The 19,016-nt window shown below is 48.6% G+C and overlaps 8 protein-coding genes across 8 annotated transcripts; 4 read left to right on the forward strand and 4 right to left on the reverse strand.

Annotated features, from left to right (window-relative positions):
* Nucleotides 1-206: 206 nt before the first annotated feature.
* On the reverse strand, nucleotides 207-3,909 carry XPO1 (Exportin-1; the record flags this gene model as incomplete). Its single annotated transcript, XM_044815482.1, has 10 exons — nucleotides 207-1,001; nucleotides 1,082-1,311; nucleotides 1,364-1,577; nucleotides 1,631-1,887; nucleotides 1,935-2,706; nucleotides 2,753-3,465; nucleotides 3,518-3,589; nucleotides 3,644-3,716; nucleotides 3,766-3,795; nucleotides 3,844-3,909. The coding sequence occupies 10 exons, from the start codon at nucleotides 3,907-3,909 to the stop codon at nucleotides 207-209; spliced, it is 3,222 nt and encodes a 1,073-aa protein (XP_044667356.1).
* A 2,017-nt stretch (nucleotides 3,910-5,926) lies between these two features.
* KY384_006990 (uncharacterized protein) lies at nucleotides 5,927-8,356 on the forward strand (the record flags this gene model as incomplete). Its single annotated transcript, XM_044815483.1, has 3 exons — nucleotides 5,927-6,270; nucleotides 6,369-7,715; nucleotides 8,083-8,356. The coding sequence occupies 3 exons, from the start codon at nucleotides 5,927-5,929 to the stop codon at nucleotides 8,354-8,356; spliced, it is 1,965 nt and encodes a 654-aa protein (XP_044667357.1).
* Nucleotides 8,357-8,743: 387 nt separating this feature from the next.
* On the reverse strand, nucleotides 8,744-9,607 carry KY384_006991 (uncharacterized protein; the record flags this gene model as incomplete). The annotated part of the gene is made up of 2 exons (XM_044815484.1): nucleotides 8,744-9,364; nucleotides 9,533-9,607. 2 exons carry the CDS (start codon nucleotides 9,605-9,607, stop codon nucleotides 8,744-8,746), a joined length of 696 nt encoding a protein of 231 aa, XP_044667358.1.
* Nucleotides 9,608-9,703: 96 nt separating this feature from the next.
* KY384_006992 (uncharacterized protein) lies at nucleotides 9,704-10,421 on the forward strand (the record flags this gene model as incomplete). The annotated part of the gene is made up of 2 exons (XM_044815485.1): nucleotides 9,704-9,966; nucleotides 10,022-10,421. 2 exons carry the CDS (start codon nucleotides 9,704-9,706, stop codon nucleotides 10,419-10,421), a joined length of 663 nt encoding a protein of 220 aa, XP_044667359.1.
* Nucleotides 10,422-10,566: 145 nt separating this feature from the next.
* On the reverse strand, nucleotides 10,567-11,294 carry KY384_006993 (uncharacterized protein; the record flags this gene model as incomplete). The annotated part of the gene is made up of 2 exons (XM_044815486.1): nucleotides 10,567-11,191; nucleotides 11,251-11,294. 2 exons carry the CDS (start codon nucleotides 11,292-11,294, stop codon nucleotides 10,567-10,569), a joined length of 669 nt encoding a protein of 222 aa, XP_044667360.1.
* A 432-nt stretch (nucleotides 11,295-11,726) lies between these two features.
* Nucleotides 11,727-13,704, forward strand: KY384_006994 (uncharacterized protein; the record flags this gene model as incomplete). The annotated part of the gene is made up of 3 exons (XM_044815487.1): nucleotides 11,727-11,794; nucleotides 11,840-12,792; nucleotides 13,202-13,704. 3 exons carry the CDS (start codon nucleotides 11,727-11,729, stop codon nucleotides 13,702-13,704), a joined length of 1,524 nt encoding a protein of 507 aa, XP_044667361.1.
* Nucleotides 13,705-14,873: 1,169 nt separating this feature from the next.
* Nucleotides 14,874-16,044, reverse strand: HEM2 (Aminolevulinate dehydratase; the record flags this gene model as incomplete). The annotated part of the gene is made up of 2 exons (XM_044815488.1): nucleotides 14,874-15,782; nucleotides 15,832-16,044. 2 exons carry the CDS (start codon nucleotides 16,042-16,044, stop codon nucleotides 14,874-14,876), a joined length of 1,122 nt encoding a protein of 373 aa, XP_044667362.1.
* A 953-nt stretch (nucleotides 16,045-16,997) lies between these two features.
* Nucleotides 16,998-18,879, forward strand: KY384_006996 (uncharacterized protein; the record flags this gene model as incomplete). Its single annotated transcript, XM_044815489.1, has 2 exons — nucleotides 16,998-17,094; nucleotides 17,135-18,879. 2 exons carry the CDS (start codon nucleotides 16,998-17,000, stop codon nucleotides 18,877-18,879), a joined length of 1,842 nt encoding a protein of 613 aa, XP_044667363.1.
* Between the last annotated feature and the right edge of the window lie 137 nt (nucleotides 18,880-19,016).

Here is a 19,016-nt window from a genome sequence, read left to right on the forward strand (position 1 = left end):
CTTCGTTCTCGAGTAAATGTCACTGCAATGCAGAAATTGTCCGGACGAGCATTTCCTCCATCGCACGATCAGGTTTATCACAGCTCGTACAAGCCCCAACCATCGAGGCCGTCAACTCCTAGACGCAGCTCAGGTTGTCTCCTCTTGAAGTCCTGGCTTGTATCGCCAGGATGTGTCACATATTCCGCTCTTAATTCCTCAGCGAGTCATAATTCGTCATCTTGATCAATTTCTGATGGTTTCAGTAAACCACCCACTTTACTAGCTTTCTCACGCTCTGCTTCCTTGGCAGCAGTCTGGGCAGCCTCACGGTCCTCAGCGTAAAGTTCCGTATTGTCACCCGAAAACTCCTTCAGCTGTACCAAGAAATCGCGAATATTCAACTTGAACCTTCCAAGATCACCGTTCAGCGCGAAAAGGCCATCTATAAAATTAGATATTTGCCCTGCCTGAAGGTTAGGGAAAGCAGATTGCAGGAGGTTGCGGATGAATTCCGTCAAAAATTGCTTGTTACCAGTCCCGGAAGGTGCCTGCTCTGGCGTGTAGACTGGCTCACTAATTCGCCCGTTCTCGACGAACCAAAACATCCTCGAAAGCAGCAAGGTTTGTGATTTGAAACCGGCTTTGTGATCTGAATCTGTGAGGACAAAAAAGACGTCCTGGAGGATGTTGACGAAGAATTGTTGAAAGAAGATGTTCGAAGTTTGAGAGTCAGCTTGCTCAGCCATGTTGTCCATTAATTCAATGCACATATTCAAACCGGTGTTTTCCACTTCTCTATTGTCATGTTTGCTTGCCCACATACATGAGTCGATGACGAATTTGAATTGTCGGCCGTCAAGCTTGAGAAGAGCAGGAAAGCAATACAAGTTGATGGCTTTCAACAATTTGAAAAACTCGACTCGGTGCTGTGGATATTCGGAGAAGTCTTTGTTGATCATTTCGAGAGTGCATTCGAAAACGTTTTCCATAATGGTTGGAACTTTGTCAGTCATCAGACCCTGCAGTATGTCAGCTTCGATTTTGGCAAACTGGATTAACACCTGACCGAGTATTTCGAGGTATTTCGAGTCCAACGTACATTGAGTTTCGTTATGATAGTAGTCATAACATCCAAGACCTCAGCATCTCGAGCATCCGCTACGTTCCGGTTGTAGTCCACAAGAACAGCATCTAGAAGCGGGGGAACAATATTGGCATTGACCATTTCGGTATCGTCCGCCTTTTCAACGTAGATTTGGATCAATTTCAAGATCTCTTTCTTGATCGTTCGCAGGCCGCGGACTCTCGGCATCTTTGTTGCTATGGAACCTTCAAAAAGTCAGCATCACTTGCGGATGGCGTCAAATTGAGATGAGTATACCTTCACGAACGACGCTGTCCGATATCATTTGACTTGTGGCGCGATACATTGAGAGCATGTCGTGGTATATTCGCCCGATTTGCGGATAAAAGTAGCTTCCAACGGAAGTGCAGGCTGCGACATTAGTCTTCATGATGTTACCAACAACCTTAATAGTATCTGAATCTTGCAGAATCACTGGATCGTTATTGGCTTGTTGGATGATGGAATCCCACTGAATGAAAGCTTTAGTAGACGCACGAAAGCACGTTCAAGGAAAGGGCATACTGCTGTGTTGGGATAGGACATCAGCTCTGAAATCAGGCGCTCCTGTTGGCTCTTCTGGCCCTGGGCACTGATCATGTGACCACAAGCTTCGTAGAAAGTGTGCACTTGTTGTGGGCTCAAATCGACCGTGATCTTTCGTAATGTGCGCACGATCTCTTCAATGAATGGTTCAGACTCTCCAGCTTGTAGAGCTACAAAATGCCGCTTGCATTTACTGGCGATCTTGATGAACGTGTCGCAGGCCATGTCTTGCACACCTATATGATCTTAGAAGTCACGTTTAAGAAAGATCGCGACGACCTACCTTCATGTGTCTCATGCATGAACTCAAAGAGCTTGTTGACGACGGTCTTCAAGAATTTCCAGTGTGCCTTCAAGAAACGGGGATACTGGCCCACGATATACATGATGTTACTAGCTACCACGGCCTTGTTGTCCTTGCCGCGTTTCATTTCCGTCAGTCCCAGAAGGTCTTTAATGACAGTAACAAGGAAGCGTTTCTCAGTTTCTTCATTCATGGCGCCAGAAATTGACCCTATGGCCCAGCAGAGCGTGTTGCAATTAGCCCAGGACCACTCAGTACCGTCGACTTGTTTGGAAAGCTTGTCAGCCATGATCTGCTCGGTGTCCACGACATCAAGATGTGTGAGGTAGACAAGACACTCTCTGCTTGTCTTGTACAGCTGGATAGTGTCGCTCTCCTTGACGAACTCTCGGACAATTTCTCCTTCCTCATTTTCTACAATTAGTACCTCTTCTGGTCGGACCATCTTTTCGATCATGACTGTCCGTAAGTGCGAGAGTACTTCAGTGTATTTGTGTTTACGTAAAGGATAATTTGCAAGAACGCTTGGATGAGGCGCTCCGCTATTGGAAAGACCGCTCGTTGTCAAGCTGATAAGTGGATTGATATCGGTGATTGGTAGTTGTTGCATCTCTTCGTACAGTTCCTGCACGAGCTTTGTCCAGTACTCTAAACAGATTTTGAATATCTCCCGGTCCTCAATCTGTGATATCCGTATCAGATAAAAATGAGGCTGTATGAGGAAGTCTTGGTTGGGAAGATTTTCAATAAGCTACGAGTGTCAGCCAGGAAGCATGAGAACAATACGCGGAGCTTACAGTCAGATGGACTGAGAAGAATTGGCAGAGGAAGATTGCAAGATTTTGAACGAACTCCTGATCTCGAGCATTGCTTTTCTCGTACGTGTCTCTCAGACTGACTGAGAGAGGGATTATTTTTGAAACAGTTGTCATGGTCTCCGTGTACATTTGGATAAGTTTCTGGTCATACGCCGGTGTCGGTCCTACTTGCAAGCTCCCTATCTCAGTCAAGCACTTAAGAGCGACGTTTCGAAATTCAGGAGCTTCTAGAAATCTTCCCCTCAAAGTGTCAATAATTGGTGTCTCGAAGATGAACCCCAGTGGTATCCAACTCAGGAAGCGTAGGAGTGTCTCCAATGTAGCTTTGATGAGACTTGTCTGGTTGGCGCTGTTCAGGACCTCGGAGCAGAGCTGAAAAATTTGCGAGAACTCGGCGCACATGGTTGTTTTGAGGTTCTTCGTCTTAGTTGAGGTCATATTCTCTGCCGAATAGTCAAAGACTTCCTCAGAAAGTAGTCTCAAGATGGACATGTTGTTCTCGCAGATTGAAAGGCTTGTGTGGCAAGACGAAATAATTTCGTTGATGAATGTGGGCCAATTGTGGGGCCACTCTTGCTTCAATATAGACACAAGGACGAGGTTCAATTTGTTGAGCAGTGCTTTCTGCGACTTGAGGCTCTCTTCAGAGTTGGAGTTTTGAATGATAAAGTCTACCACGAAGTTTCGTATGCCTGCTCCTGAATCAGTAGGTGAACCACGGGCCAGTCATTGCTGGACGCGTACCCTGGCATTGCTCCCTTGGCAATATCTTCCATTTTGTCATGATGACATTGTCGAGCACCTGCAGGCCAATATCTGATCCCGTCAGTTGTCATCCTAATAGGATCTGCTTCTTATTATGTTCCATACATTTTGTTTGTGGGTAGGACGCCTCTTGTAGGATCTTGTCAACCAGCAGCCATGCATCGGGGTTTTCTTTGAACTACCAGAACTTTAGTACCATATTCATGAGTGATGTATCATTTTCATACCTGGTTCAAAGTATTTTGTGCCTGTTTTTGCTGGACGATGTGTTAGACAAGTCAAGTTATTTTCACTCTTGAACGTACAATATCGCCTCGACCTTCGAAAAAGGTTTTCACCGTCTGATCAAGTTCTTCAACCGAGAGAGACATTTTGATTTAGGATATCAGATTACGACAGTCTGTAAGAGTGAGAAGGTGAGAGAGCGCGAGAGGCTACGTTGGCTTGACCTGGGCCGCAGAATCGCAGGCTGTGAAGGTTGTCACTCAGTCCGAGGGGCAAAGTGAACATTTACGAAAGCAATCAAAGGAGACTAACGCGTACGACCTTAATCCATTTGCACATACATAAATGACGCCCGCAAGTTGAACATGCAGCTGCGGAGGGACCTGATACTAGCTCAAGTGTAGATGATCTAAAAGGCTCTATCGCGTTTGTGACTTCATAACGCTAAAGGCATTAGCGTGCGGTTTTGCATGACTAATCCTCGTGATCGCTTGCATTTTCGCGGCTTGTACTCTCTCAAAGAACGACACTCACAAATGACCGTTGCGGCCTGAGGAAACGGATGGACTTGTTTGCGAATTGCTGCGCATTTCTACACGCTCTCCAACAGCAAAATCATCGTCTCGATTAGCCTACATGCCTTCGAGGAGACAAAATTTCATCGGGCAAAGCACTTACCAGAGTGTGATGAAGAAAGTCACTCATACTACTTGACCGACCTTCCGACAACTGTGAGATTAGATCGGTGAGAGATTTATGTTGTACCCAAACAGCAGCACTAGGTAGCCGGTGATTCATATGCTATGGATCGATGGTTGCTGCACTTCCTGTTTAGGACTATGCTGTGAATCTCCCAATTGGCGTATATATTCATTATGGTCTCTCGAGCGTCAACCTTGACTACACAAAGACGCACCGATGATAGTTTGAGCATAACGCAGTTCGGACTTTACATAGCAGACGAGGATATCACAAGGATTTCAAGAATCGCTGAATCGCTAAATCGCGTGCGCTGGGGTTGGGGCTGGCAGGTAGATGACGCAGAACAGGAAAGGTTGTCTCCAGGAACACTACCAGGACACCAGGGCATGAAGTCTTTCTGAATTGGCGCATTCTGTCTGGTTCCTGTCAATAGCTTCTCTATTTCGAAGCGACAGCTTCAAGGAAGACAATTGAGGAGGCTGTCATCCACGTTTCGAAAGCTATTCTACCTGTTGACTTGGACAAGTCTGAGTACCACTACCGTAGCAGGCCATTTCATCAACGTGAAATTCAACAGACAGGGGAAAGAGATCAGAGAATCATTAACGATGAACGGTCACCGCAAAGCCATGCTTCCAGCAAGCGGTCGTCGACCACCTCGCGACAACGTAGCGTGCAAAGCAAATGCCAACACCTGAAAAACAGAAGGAAAGATTCATTTTCAGACCTCATCAGTAACCGAAGTCCTTGTTTTCAAAAAGGTGGTTGAGAGTTGTGGGAGGAATTCTGGATGAGTACATGAACTGATGAAGGGACCCACTCTCAGCTCCCATTGCCACTCCCACTCCCGGCACGGCTTGCACGGGTACCTGGATTTTAGCGCGAACAGCGGCGGGCCTTAGAGGCGCAGTTTCTGCATCTTGGCTCATCAACAGCGACCATCAAGGAGACGGAGACGGAGACGGAGACGGAATGTAGACTTCTCAGTAGACTCATGCATGGCGTAGAAGCGCACCCAAGGCGTTCTGTAGGCTGCTCTCACGTTTCTAGGACAACGTGGATGGATAATGAGGGAATTGGCAGGGAGGCGCAGATAAGACGTTAGCGCTGCAGCTTTAGATTCAGTAGTTGGGCCAATTTCCTTCCCCTGAAGCCTCTGTGTGCACGAAGACTACTACACCAGCTTCTTGTTCTTCAACATCCTTCACCGGCCACTGTACTGGCCGTCCATTCCTTTAATTTAATTCAGTCATTCTCTATTTCTCACCAGAGTCATTCCTTGAAGGTCCATCGCACAGAGGCTAGTACCTTATACGCTGAGTGCTTAATCGTCGCATCTTTGTCCTCCGACAGTAGCAATCAGCTCAGACACAAAAAAATCAAAACAGGATGCATTGACGTATCATAATAGAAGCGAAGCTTGGGATATTAAATTAATTGGCATATGAAAGCAACCTTACAATGGCCCGACACCACCAACATCATCGCCATCACGGGCACCCACTATTCAGCGAAAACACACCGCCTGCACTCAATGTTCAGCCAGTACACCTGAGGCAGATCATTGACAACCCACTGGCGCAGGCGAAATCTTTGTTCATACGCACACCACCGGGTGTCTCTGGCAGTCCCTCAGACAGCTCCGACAGCTCAACTTCCGACGGCAGCAGCAGCAGCAGTAGTAGTGACACCAGCAGCAGCGACACCAGTGGCAGCAGTAGCAGTGACACCAGCAGCAGCAGCACCTCAAGTTCAAAGGGTCACCAAGGAGTCAACATTTCAATACCTGTCGCTCTCGGAGTCATGTAAGTTTTCTTCCGTCATTTCGCCTAACCATCCACTAAACAAGACTCAGTATACCCATACTCCTGGCTGTTATCATATTTGTCTATCTCCACCGGAGGCATGTGAGGAAACTGCGTCAAGAAGATGCCAACGATCCTCACAAGTCGCTGGATTTTGGATGGGACCCGGCTGCTAATACCGGAACCAAGAAGCGTGGTAAAAGTCAAAAGAGAGGCAAGTCTGGTGCGGATGTCGATGGGCTCGCTTTAGAGAAAGGTGCGCGAAAGGACAGAGGCTTATCAATGGATATGGATGTTGGTAGCCCGTATCTGATGCCACCTGGGCTTCATGGGTCTCGCGAGTCTTTGCATTCGATGTCACGAACGATACACAGCCAAGACGATCGATATCGCCCCGCAACCACATATGTCCCGGGCGACAACGCTTCACTTCACTCGCAGAAAACCAGGCGTGCCGCCGATGACTCTTCAAGCCAAGCTGGCTCGAGTTCTCTGCATCGTGCCGGTCGAGATGACATGAAGCAGGATCTGCTTGGCAATGCTCAGCGCATGTCAAGATCAGTGCCACCTATGAACCGCGTGCCTGTACCAGAGATCAAGACACCCGATGCTGCGCAAGAAATGCCTCGGAAGCCACTAGCTACAAATCCCACAATTCCTCCAACTGGCGGATTAGCGCCGACCGCCGGCTTTGCAGACAGCAGAGACTCTTACCAGCCAAACGAGCATTTACGGAAAAGCAATAATTATCTGGGTGCCTTCATTCATAGCCGAGACCCTTCGGCAGACGTGAAGAGTCCCGAGACGGAAAAGAGTGAATACCTGACCCCAAGGGAGACACCTGCTACCCCGACTTCGACCTTTCTTGATACCCGAAAATCGCCGCCACCAGCCACGAACACGTCCTCCAACTCTACAAGACCATCTAGACATCAATCCCTGCAATCCTCGCATCATGCATCCATAGAACAAAACTCTCACGAGAGTTCTAGTGATTACGGAGATACATTCAAGATTACGCCGGCATCACCTCACTTATCTCACCAGGATCAGCATCCGAACAATCGCGGGTCAAGTCAGGAGTATATGCCACCTATCGACGAATATTCGTTGGGTGTCGATGAAAATGACTTTGGCTATGATGTTCGGAGACTGTCTGTGGGAGTTCGTCCGCTGCCCCCAGAAGATCCCACCGACAATCCAGAACAGCGGGCCAATAGGATCAGGTCTTTTTACAAAGAATACTTTGACGATTCGAAGCCAGCGCCTACAGGTGCTGAGTACTACGAAGACTATGACGAGAATTATCTCGGTGACGGTGCGATCTTCGATCCATCATCTGGACAGTATGTCACTGCCCATTCAATGCCGTATGCCGAACCTTATGGTCGACGTGCAATGACTCCACCCCCTAGAGTCGGCGGTCGTCGTCATGCCGCCACCATGTCAGGCAGCTCCCGTCTCATGCCACCTGGACCCCGGGCATACTCTTCTGCCTCTGGGCGTTTCGGTCCTCCTGGGCGTGGCCCACCGAAGAAGAAGCTCCCCCTCCTAAATCCCTTCGCGTCATCCCAACACCACATCTTCTGAAAGAGGATGACATCGCCCTATCAATCGATTTCGCTCCTCCTTCAGCAAGTCGCGGTCAAAGAGCTGGCGCACCGGACAGTCCTTTAGGGGGCTTGCGGCCGTATTCACCTTCAATACGCCCACACACTCCACTGGCCAGATCTTATGACGATCTCGCCGTCATGCCTAGCCCGCAAGTCTGATGTTCATATTATTGTCGACATGCATGCTAACGTTTCTCAGACATCTGCTCCGCAAATCTGGCACATTTACCGCTCTAGATTTTGCTCCTCCTCCTCGATTCAAAAATTCTGATACAGCTTCTGATGCTGGCTCAATACGTAGCAATAGGAGCGCAATGTCAGCTAGAACACAACACGCTGTCCGCACTGGGGCATATCGAGTCAGCCGCATACCAAAGGAAGTCGTCGGTACCAGAGGCGACCTCATGGACAGCCTGAAGCCACAATGGAACATGCACAACAACACTGGCACTATTGGCATGACTGTCAAATAGAGTAGGCTAGCCGGCTGGTTTCGAAAACTGGTCACGGTTTGCCCTGGTGAATCTGCGACTTAGATCTGGAATGGAAAATAATAGAGCTAATGAGGAGACGTATATTTGGGACTGTACAGCTACATTTTGTCATCAATGACAATCTTGGGGCATAACGGCATAGCAACAAAGGCGACATTTCTTAGCCTGAGCAGTAATTGACAGCTCAGAAAGACGCAATCATAGGGTGAGATAGAGGGCAAGATTCGCTTCTATCATTGCCATACTATACTCAAATACGACTATTGGTAGCAGATAAACCTAATCAATCAGCTCCTGGGAACTTTTTATCGACCTTCGCCTTAATTACCATGCACTATACATGGTAAGCGCACAAATATTCTCCTATCACATAAAATCGTCCTCATCAAACCCCTCCTCGTTGCTCCTCCCTTCCCCGCCAGCCCTCAGCTCTTCCCAGGCCCGTTCCCTCTCCTCCTTCTCCCTCCGCTTCTCCTCTAACTCTCTCTCCTCCTCCTTCCTCTTTCCTTCGGCGTCCTTCCTCTTCATTCTCCTCTGCTCTTTCAAGTAGGCGTCTTTAGCAGCAGGCAATTCCTCCGCCTCACCAACCTTTTTCGTTTTCTCCAATCTATTGATGATGGCGTTGATGCGAACCGGGACGAGGATACGTTTCGTTTTGCGACTATCGTGGAAGCCGACTTGCCCGGTGGCCATACCACCATCCTTCTTGAGGTTGGACCAGGGAGTATATATTATGGTTATGTTTTCTTTCTTGTTGCCTTTTTGATCGAGTGTGAACGTTTGGTACGACCGAACGAAGAGAGGAGGAAATGAGCAGGGAGTACCTTCAATCGAGTTTGCTTTTGTCAACTGTGCACAGTCCTCTATCAGGTCCTTTGAAATAGTTTCCCAGTCTTGTCCGGCTTGTAAGCGGAGGTATATGTGCGCTGAGGAAAGATTGTCGGCGTGGAACTGCATTTGGTTCAGCAAGGTGCCCTGGTTGCAGCACTGTGAGAAAGAGCATACCCTATATAGACATTGTAAGCAGGAGACAGACAGACAGAATCTTGATAAGCGCGGTCACCAGACATCGCAGTCCCAACCAAATTTGATCAACTCCTCGTCTACAAGAATCAGCTAGGTGGAACCACGGAGAAGCTTGGGATGAGCGGTCACACTCTCGAATTTGTCTTTGCCAACATAAAGTGTGCTCGAAGGATCCGAGACGGAAGAAGTGAAGTAAAAGACCATAGCTGCGAACCGTGCGAGAGGGAATGTGACGGTCCTTTCTGTAGAAACAAGACGTTTTGCGGGTCTCCGCCTACTTTTCACCCCACTTAGCACAAAATGTCACACGCACACCACAACCACCACGGCCACGGCGGTAATGGCGACCATGACCATGGCCATAGCCATGATCATAGCGATGAAATCGAACCAGCTCTTCAGAGCTCGATTTACAAGCAGATTGAATTCGACAATGTCCGATGTCTGAATGAAAGCGAGACGGACGCGGGCAGAAGGGTAGTGGAGAAGACATTTCAGCAGCGACTTGAGCCAGCGCCCGAGCTTGTCAGTGATGCTGACGAGCAGCTGATCCTTTTTGTACCGTACGAGTCCCCCCAACCAACTCTACTCGAGAAGAGGAGTTGACGGACATTGTAGGTTCGCTGGCGTCCTCAAACTTCACTCCGTCCTCATACGCGCCTCAGACTCTTCTTCTTGCCCGCAGACGCTGAAGCTATATCACAACCACGATGATCTCGATTTTTCGACTGCTTCTGATCTTCCTCCAACACAGATGCTTCACATTTCGCGAACAAACGAAGTGCAAGAGCTGCCAGTCAAGAGGACGTCCTTTAGCAACGTCTACAACTTGAGCCTGTTCATCGAGAACAATCATGGTGCTGATGAGAGCAGGCTTTACTGGGTTGGCTTCAAAGGTGAATTCACAAAGCTTAATAGAGAGCCATTTGAGGTGCTGTACGAGAAAGCAGCAAATCCTAAAGATCATGAAGTCATTGCTGGACTTGGGGAGAAGGGAGCAAGTCGGCAGGGGACGTGAGCCGTAACACGAAGATCAGTGTGTAAGAATAGAAGGCGCGATGCTATGACAAGCGCTACTAAATATATGGAGGATCTAGTCTTTCAAACTATCATTCCACATCCCAAAACGCCTTCGCTATGCTTTCGTGAAACCATGCACCATGCTATGCTGCCATCGGCTCCAACGCTTCAGCAACCCTTCGCTCTCTGATCATCGCCTGTCTGCGGGCCTTGTCTTTCAACTCTTCCTTGAAAATAGGCTCGTTTCTCGGAGCGTTTGGCAATTCTGCTGGAGTGGTAATCACCTCCTCCAGCACCCCCTCAGTATCGGGCATCAGCACCCCGGCCTCCAAGCGAACCAATTCCTCTTCCACATCCTCCTCCTCTTCTGTACTTAGTCTGCCCTCCAGCATCTCACTGATCCGCTTCTGGTATCCAATTGCCTCTTCATTTTCGCCCATCAGCTTATCAACATTCTCAATGCCGCCCATATCTGAATGTATTTGTTTCAGCGCACTGGTGCCCTGCTGAAGGCCGAATAAGACATCTTTCTGCACGAGCGCAAACTCCACGTTGGCGGTTAATTGCTCTAGAGTAGCAAGTTGCGAATCCGCTTTAGCTAGAAGAGATTGCTGGAACTTCTTTCGCCGCAGTGCTAGCAATGCTTTCTCTTTATCGCCTCTTTCTAGGCAGGAGCGCGCAATATCAGTCTCTCGCTGAGTGATAGTATTGATTCGTTTTTGGTATTGTCGTAATTTGTCACGCTGGGTTTTCATATCAAGGATAGCCCTGAGTGAAATCTGCGTTAGCGAGCTGCCGAATTTCTAAATAGCGAGTGCAACAAGTACCGATCCTGTGCGGAGATCTTGTGTGAACTTGAGCTATTGCCCATGCTCGCAACATGTTGCAATCGACCGAATCGAGCCGCAAGGTTGTGTACCAAAGTTAAGACCTCCAACAGGCAAATAGCCTCGATATGAAATAAGTCATGTAGTGGAAATGTGTCTGCGAAGGGAGTATTTTTTTGAAGTACCGGTAGATCTACATGCAAAGCCACAGATCGCTGACTAATTCGGCGCGGTAACCACGCGATCAACTGGCAACCCAACACTTCATTTCGACTCATAGCACCTGTACTTCAATCATGATTGTAGTCGCGCATGACCAGCTTCTGCTTCCAAAGCGAGCTGGTCTCTATCACTATGGCGATACTGGCGAGTGGTCTTCGGCGGGGCAGCCGCACGGCTACCAAATCACGTCCTCCAGGACCTAGGACTTATGACCATCGTCCACCTATCCGTCGTGGGAGTACGTCCCGCCCGAAATGCAGTTCAGTAAGATACGCTTCCACAACGTCAGCGAGAAAGCCCAAAACCGCGTTGTTTTTTCCAGGTCAGATTTATTTCCATCCTACATCATGCCAAATGGGCACTCAAGACACGCAGGTCAAGGAGTGCAACGTGTGGGCATGGCAGCTCCTTGGGTAGAAGCATTCCCCCAAACGTGTCGCCCATTTCTCGATGAGCTGGACACACATATGGGCTTTTCTCTTTCAAAGCTCATAGCTGAAGGACCCAACTCTACTCTCATCGCCACGCCAAATGCACAACCCGCCATCATGGGCACTAGTGTTATGATTCTTCGTGTGCTCGAGCAAGAATACGGCTTCAAAACGTCTGAAAAGGTGGACGTGTGCTTAGGGCACTCGCTGGGGGAATTTGCTGCCCTTGTTGCTGCACAACACCTCCAATACGCGGATGCTGTGAAGTTACTGCGAAAACGAGCAGAGCAAATGGCACGATGCAGTGTAGAAGCAAGCAAGGAATCTGACGGTGCAGAGTACGGCATGGTTGCGTTGGTATGCGAGCCAAATAGACTCGGGAGTCTTATGGATGCAATCAACGAGTTCCTGGGCTATGCAGCTTCGGAAGGTGGAGAATATGATCTTACCAGCAACACAGCACCAATCGATCAGGTGCTGGTGGGAAACGTAAACAGCAAAAATCAGATCGTTCTCAGTGGGAACATCGGCAAAATCAACGCACTGCTAGTGCAACTCAGACAGTTCGGAGGACACGATCCAAGACATGTCAGACTGGCAACAGATTCGCCCTTTCATTCACCCATCATGGCTCCGGCGGCGAGATTCATGGAAGAAGCGCTTCAAAGGATGGATGTGACATTCCCAGGCGCCTTTCCAGTAATTAGTAATGTCAGTGCTCGACCGTTCGGAAGTGCAGCGAGTCTTCGCGCGCTCCTGTCCCGGCAATGTGTGGAAACGGTCAGGTGGTGGGACAGCATCCGATATCTGGATCAAGAACAAGGCGTTCGGAGGTGGATCGGGCTTGGACCTGGCAAGGTCGGAAGAAACCTTGTTGGTAAAGAAGTGGGTATGAAAGGTGCCGACCACATCAGAGGAGGCGGAGTCTGGGGAATCACATCCCCGAAAGAAGCTGAAGAGGCACTTAAGGGCTTAGAAGAGACAGAGGGCGAAGGCTGAATTAAGGTCCGACTGTAGATCGTAACAACGGCGTTGTGATAAAAGCGCAAGGTGTCAAAAGCTACGACAGCGACCGCCTGTACATGCAAGTCTCAATTTGTGATAGCAAGCAATGCTCCATGAGCTAGTCCACCAATTACCCATGCATTCTGATCCTAGACTTGTATGACCTCAACGATCTGGTGTAGGGCACATTGGTTTATGTATTCTACTACGGCTGCTGAGGATCATTCGTCAAGAAACGCAATAGATGAACATCGTATCATCGAAAGAATCGGGAACGTGATACTGCCAGGAAGATTTGCCTGTGGCCAATGAGAACACTTCCGATAAGCCAGGACAAAAACGGACTAGCTGGAAGGAAGTCAGAATACCTCATCGAACATCCCGACTTTATGCGCCACAACAGTTCATAACTCTTGATCCCACCACGGACTACACTCCTCCAATCCATACCTTCGACTACAGATCATCATGCTTTCTTCGACAAGATCTACAGCAGCATTGGCTTTGCGAGGTGCGTACCTCCTTCCAGCCCTTGCCATTAAGGACTAACCAATATCTTGACAGCAAAACCCTCATCTGCACTCCTTCCTCTCCGTGCTGGTCCATCAGCATTCATATCCTCCTCATCCTCCAAATCACAAGCCACATCTACAGAAGTCACACCGTCACAGAATGCGCAAGGACCGCCACTCAGCGTCACCGGCAAGCCGCGGCGAGAAGTGCCATTACCAAGTCAAGAGAAGAAAGAAGGGGTAATGCAATATGCCCTGTACGGTCTATCAACTTACCCATTTGATTACCAAGCGTTTCACTGACAACGCCCCCTTGAATAGAACGACAATGGATCAAATAGCCAACTGGGCGCGTCAAGGCTCTCTCTGGCCGATGACTTTTGGCCTCGCCTGCTGCGCCGTGGAAATGATGCACCTTTCAACACCTCGCTACGACCAAGATAGACTCGGTATAATCTTCCGTGCATCACCTAGGCAATCAGACGTAATGATCGTCGCGGGTACGTTAACGAATAAGATGGCCCCCGCTTTACGGCAGGTCTACGACCAGATGCCGGATCCTCGATGGGTCATAAGTATGGGCAGCTGCGCGAATGGTGGAGGATATTATCATTACAGTTATTCGGTCACCAGAGGATGTGACCGGATTGTTCCTGTGGATGTATATGTGCCGGGTTGCCCGCCAACAAGCGAGGCATTGATGTATGGGATATTTCAGCTGCAGAAAAAGATGAGACACACCAGGATTTCCCGTCTTTGGTACAGAAAATAGAGTCAATGAAGCGACGGTTTATCGGTCGGGGCAGTTTTTGTTCACTTGTCATGTATCAAGCGCTTTGCTGGCGGAGAAAGCAAATGCTGGAGATTTTCGTGCATGTTTCTTTGTTTCTTAACTTATCAATGACATTTTTGAAAGGATCTGACACTTTAGAGACTAGCATTGACATTCTCCATTTAGGCATATAAATGTGATACCTAGCTACGAATAGATGACAGGGGGGAAAGGGACTCTCACCAATGTGCCAGTCAATTCGAGGACATAATATGCCGACATCTACCTCGAAACGCTCCAGGCAGGACTTGAGATGTCCTGATTTTACATTCGGCACCCTAGAACTGAACTTAACAGAGTTGGGAGACAGTCCTTGAGAATCCTCTAAAAACATTGGCGCTGCTGAATTTGGTAGCTGAAGACCTGATGAATTAGTGTAAGGCTTTTCAAAAGTCTGAAACTGACTGGTGCTTTCGGGATATACTTGTATGCATGACGCTTGATCATTGATTAAGTAGACAGCCTCGAACGACGGACAATTACTTTAAGCAGGGCGAGCGATAGTAGAAATGTCGCCTCCAATGAGAATAGTATACATACATATTTTCGCGCTTTTGCTGCGCTTCGTCTATCATCCGACATCTATTTTAGATCCATACAATGCAAACCAAATTAGCACTTTTAATGCTCCAGCCAATCTAGGAAATCTGGCGTGAAATAGCTCACAACAATCGTTGCTCCAGCCCTTAGTATTCCTTCCGTACTCTCAAACGCCATAGACTTCAGATCAAACACTCCAGCCTTCGCCCCAGCGTGAATCATAGCGAACTCGCCACTGACCTGATAGGCTGCGACCGGCATGTCCTTCCCCAGATCCTTTGCGTCACTGATGATGTCCAGATAAGAACTCGCCGGCTTTACCATTATGATATCCGCACCCTCCTGAATATCCCTCGTGATCGCCCTCCTGGCCAGCCCTCTGCCTCCAGGTGGCAACTGATAGCATTTCCTGTCCCCAAAACTCGGAGCCGAGCCAGCGGCATCCCTAAATGGACCATATAAGCACCCGGAGAACTTAGCAGAGTATGACATTAGCACAACTCTATGCGCGATCCCAGCTTCAATCAGCTTCAACTTGATCGCCCGTACACGTCCGTCGTTCATGTCTGAGGGAGCGACGCAGTGCGCGCCCGCCTCTGCGTACGCCATCGCTACATCACTGATGCGATCCACGGAGAGCTGATTGTTCAAGGAGCCGTCCTCGCGTAGTATACCGCAGTGCCCATGGCTTGTGTATTCACATAAGCATACGTCAGCGACGATAAAGAGTTGTGGGTAGTGTTGCCGTAATAATCGGATGGCTTGGATGACGGGCCCCTTTGGATCATCCGCTGATGTGCCAAGAGCGTCTTTTGAGCCGGAAGCAGTGGGTACACCAAAAAGGATGACGGACTTCAGGCCTTTCTGCACTAGGGTATCAAGGTAAGGGCGAATACGGTTGAGACCGCGGCGAGATTGATTCGGCAGCGAGGGGATGAGACTTTCTTCGTTGGGGTGGTCAGTTATGAATAGAGGATATATGAGCATGGACTATTGGAAGATTAGAAAGGCTTGGGCGCGATGTGGGTGTGTAGCGCACTTTTGTCAGTTGTCGTTCAGCTTGCCACGAGCGAGCCAATGGGTGGCTGTAGCCGCCATGCAATTGGCTTGAGATGTCGCCAGATATGCTGACACTGGTCGCTGCTGTGCTGGTGTATGAACGGGCGGACGATTCAGTGGCGGAGCGAACGGGGTTCTTAGGACGAGGAGAGTCGCGGTAAGCAATGTCAGAGACCAGATTGGAGAATGACATAATAGGTGTAGGGAGAGGAGGATTGGGGATTGGTAACGTAGGACTAAACAAGAGGCTTGGATTGAGAGCACTGGAGGTGCATTGGGCTCAAAGACTAGGTACAAGAATTGATTCCGGCTCATCCAGACGAGGAATCGTTGTCCCATTATTACATTTTTATTTCATTGCCATGTGGGATGACAGGCCGGTGGCTGACCAATTCTATCTGACTGGCTGTTGATTGGATGATTTTCCCTATCGTACAGCCCTAGTCTTAAGCCCTTTTGGCTATGTTTGAGCACTAGCGTTGGAAAAAGGGGCGTGGGCGTGGGCGTCGGCTCGACTCCAAGAAGAATATACCACATGTTCAAGGCTTCTATCAGTTCCGTTCTAGCATATCAAGATAGTAAGCACTTCTCGTATGACTTGACAGGTGAATAAGGCAAGATGTAAAACATCGAATACTCTAAGTACCTCAACCTTCCATTCCTCCTTACAACCTTGACCGTGCATAGGACATCAATGATGCTCGCCATGAAACTTTCGAGACAACGCTCTCATCGTAGTTGCCCCATCCTGCTTGCGGAATGTGTGCATACATCTTGGATTCGTCATTGATTTCTGTGGACACGGCACCACAAGATGGTGATCGGACTCAGAGCGGTTTTGCGAAAAAACCCATGATTTGAAGGTTTGATGAGCCTGAGCCTTGATCTGAAAACCGTTCCCTATGCATGATGCGGAATGCGTCGTACCTCATCATTGGGAATGCACTCGAAATCGTTTCCCAAATAGGTGGTGAACGTCGTGCTCGTCTTGACGATCGTTGCCAACACTTTAGCCTAACCTGATGATTCTTCGCTCCTTCCCGTTGCGAGCTTTCAAGAAGAGGAATCACTTGACTGCCGCAGACCACCTTTCCTTTGTGCTTTAATACGTCCAATTGTCATTATCGGTTGATTACCCCCTAGGGGATGGCGATTTATGGGAAGCGCAGAAATGGTCTCCTTTCTTCCTTCGCTGTCTTCCAAGATGATGAATCGAAGTCTAAGCACCACCAAGATTCGCTAAGTACGATTTCCCAGTAGATGTAACTTTATGCTGATATTAGGTACAGAGCAAGCACGCCGCACGAAATCAAAAACAAATGGCCTGAAGCTCTTGAACCAATCACGATCAGATGATGAGAGCATTGACGAGCTCGATGGTGAAGCTCTTCTACAAGACGTGCCAAAGCAGATCTCTCGAGTCGATTCACTTCATCAAGAGATTACGCTTTCGCGACCGAACTCGAATAGATCAAACAAGCGGGCAGACGACGGCACCGAGAGGTCTGCTTCACCCGTTATCTCTTCAGGCAAGAAGCCCGTTGAGGAGAGCAAAGCAAGGGCAGTTCTGGCTCCTAAAACCACCAATTTACACTTGCCAAGCGATCAGAACGCTTCAAATTTCAAACGCAAAACCAAAAAGCCATCTCTACCCCGGGCTTCATCCTACCAAGCTATAGCGTCGAGACCTACGACAAGCCATACAGCCGAGAGTCTCCCTGTCACAAGATCTACGACAACCAATGCTACGACTTTGAGCCAAAAGATCTCTAAGCTCATGCACCAGGCTGAAGCGCAAGAAGCCGAGTCCAGGGTGAAAGCATCGATTCTTGCAGTTGAGCTCGCGAAACCTTCACCAAGGCAACGAGCGAAAGACGCACTCATGAGTGCTTCGCGAGTATTGAAAGGCAAGCTGAGCAATGACCACAAAGACGACTCATCGCCACCAGAAGCAATCAGGGTGTACGAAACCCTCGATGGCCCTAGGAAGACCAAAATCGTTCCTGAGAAAGGGAGGAATGGAAATGTCGCACGTCGGGTAGCAGAAGGGACTAATCTTAGCAAACCAAAGGTCCAGTCTTTGATGGGTAGTGGCAGTGCAACGCGAAGGTACCTTCCGGTATACGAAAGCATGAGATCTCGCTTAGAGCGTTCGTCTCTAGAGGATGATCCATTTCATGATGAACCCAGAATAGATGGTAGTATATCAATCCACGACTTCTCAGGCTTCAATTTTAGTCTCGACAAGCCAAAAAAGGGCACCGAGACAACCAAGAAGAATGAACTTAACACAGATCGTGTCATTAATCAGCAGACTGGATCATTACCCATTACACAAAGCATGCCAAACTTCACGCATGCAATCTCCGGGCTTGACCAACACTCAAACACTATGTACTTTTCAAGTAGCCCAGACGCAACATCCACGTCGTCGAAGTTATTCACGAAGCAAGATAAAGTAGTCGACCAGCGGCATGAGAGTCCGTGTCAGAGCCCAAGTACAACAAATTCGAGCTTGGATTCTCAGCCTGATGACGAGCATCCTTACATTTCGACGCCAGCATCCAAGTCAGCTACAGATGGAAATCAGAGTGTGAAAAGGAAGAGTGCGCAACGGAATCTAAGGGTACTCGATGGTCCAGCGCCAAAGAGAACAAAGACACATAGGCAAATTTCCCTCGAAGATGCTCGAAGCCTAACAGAAGGAGTCAACAATTTGGGGACTCGAGATGACGAACAACATCCGTGGTCCAGAAGCGGTCTCAAAACGAAGTCTAGTGCCCAGAGACCCAAGAGCCATGGTAAGGGGCTCGGGATCTTTGACGTTGGCAAAGGTAAAGGGCCTGAGAAGAGAGTTGACGAAGAGTTTTTGATGACCAAGAATCAACGACCCAAAGGCTTCAACGTTAGACACAACTCATATCCAAGGCCTAACAGCATCCTTTTTGGTCGAAGCTCGAAGCCTGCCGGACAGGGAAAGTTCATGAAGCTCGATGACAATGACATGAATGTAGACGAATTGGGATGATGAAAATCGACGTCTCTTGATGATGCGGCAGAAAAAGCAAAAACGGCTGATTCGTTCAGTGATTTTAGAGCAGCATTCTAGGTACAACGTCGCCCTAATCCTGAGTCCTTGGCAGAGCCACAATTGCAAAGCTTTGC

Source organism: Bacidia gigantensis (genome assembly GCF_019456465.1).
Source record: "Bacidia gigantensis strain McMullin 20006 chromosome Unknown contig_255, whole genome shotgun sequence".
NCBI lineage: Eukaryota > Fungi > Ascomycota > Lecanoromycetes > Lecanorales > Ramalinaceae > Bacidia > Bacidia gigantensis.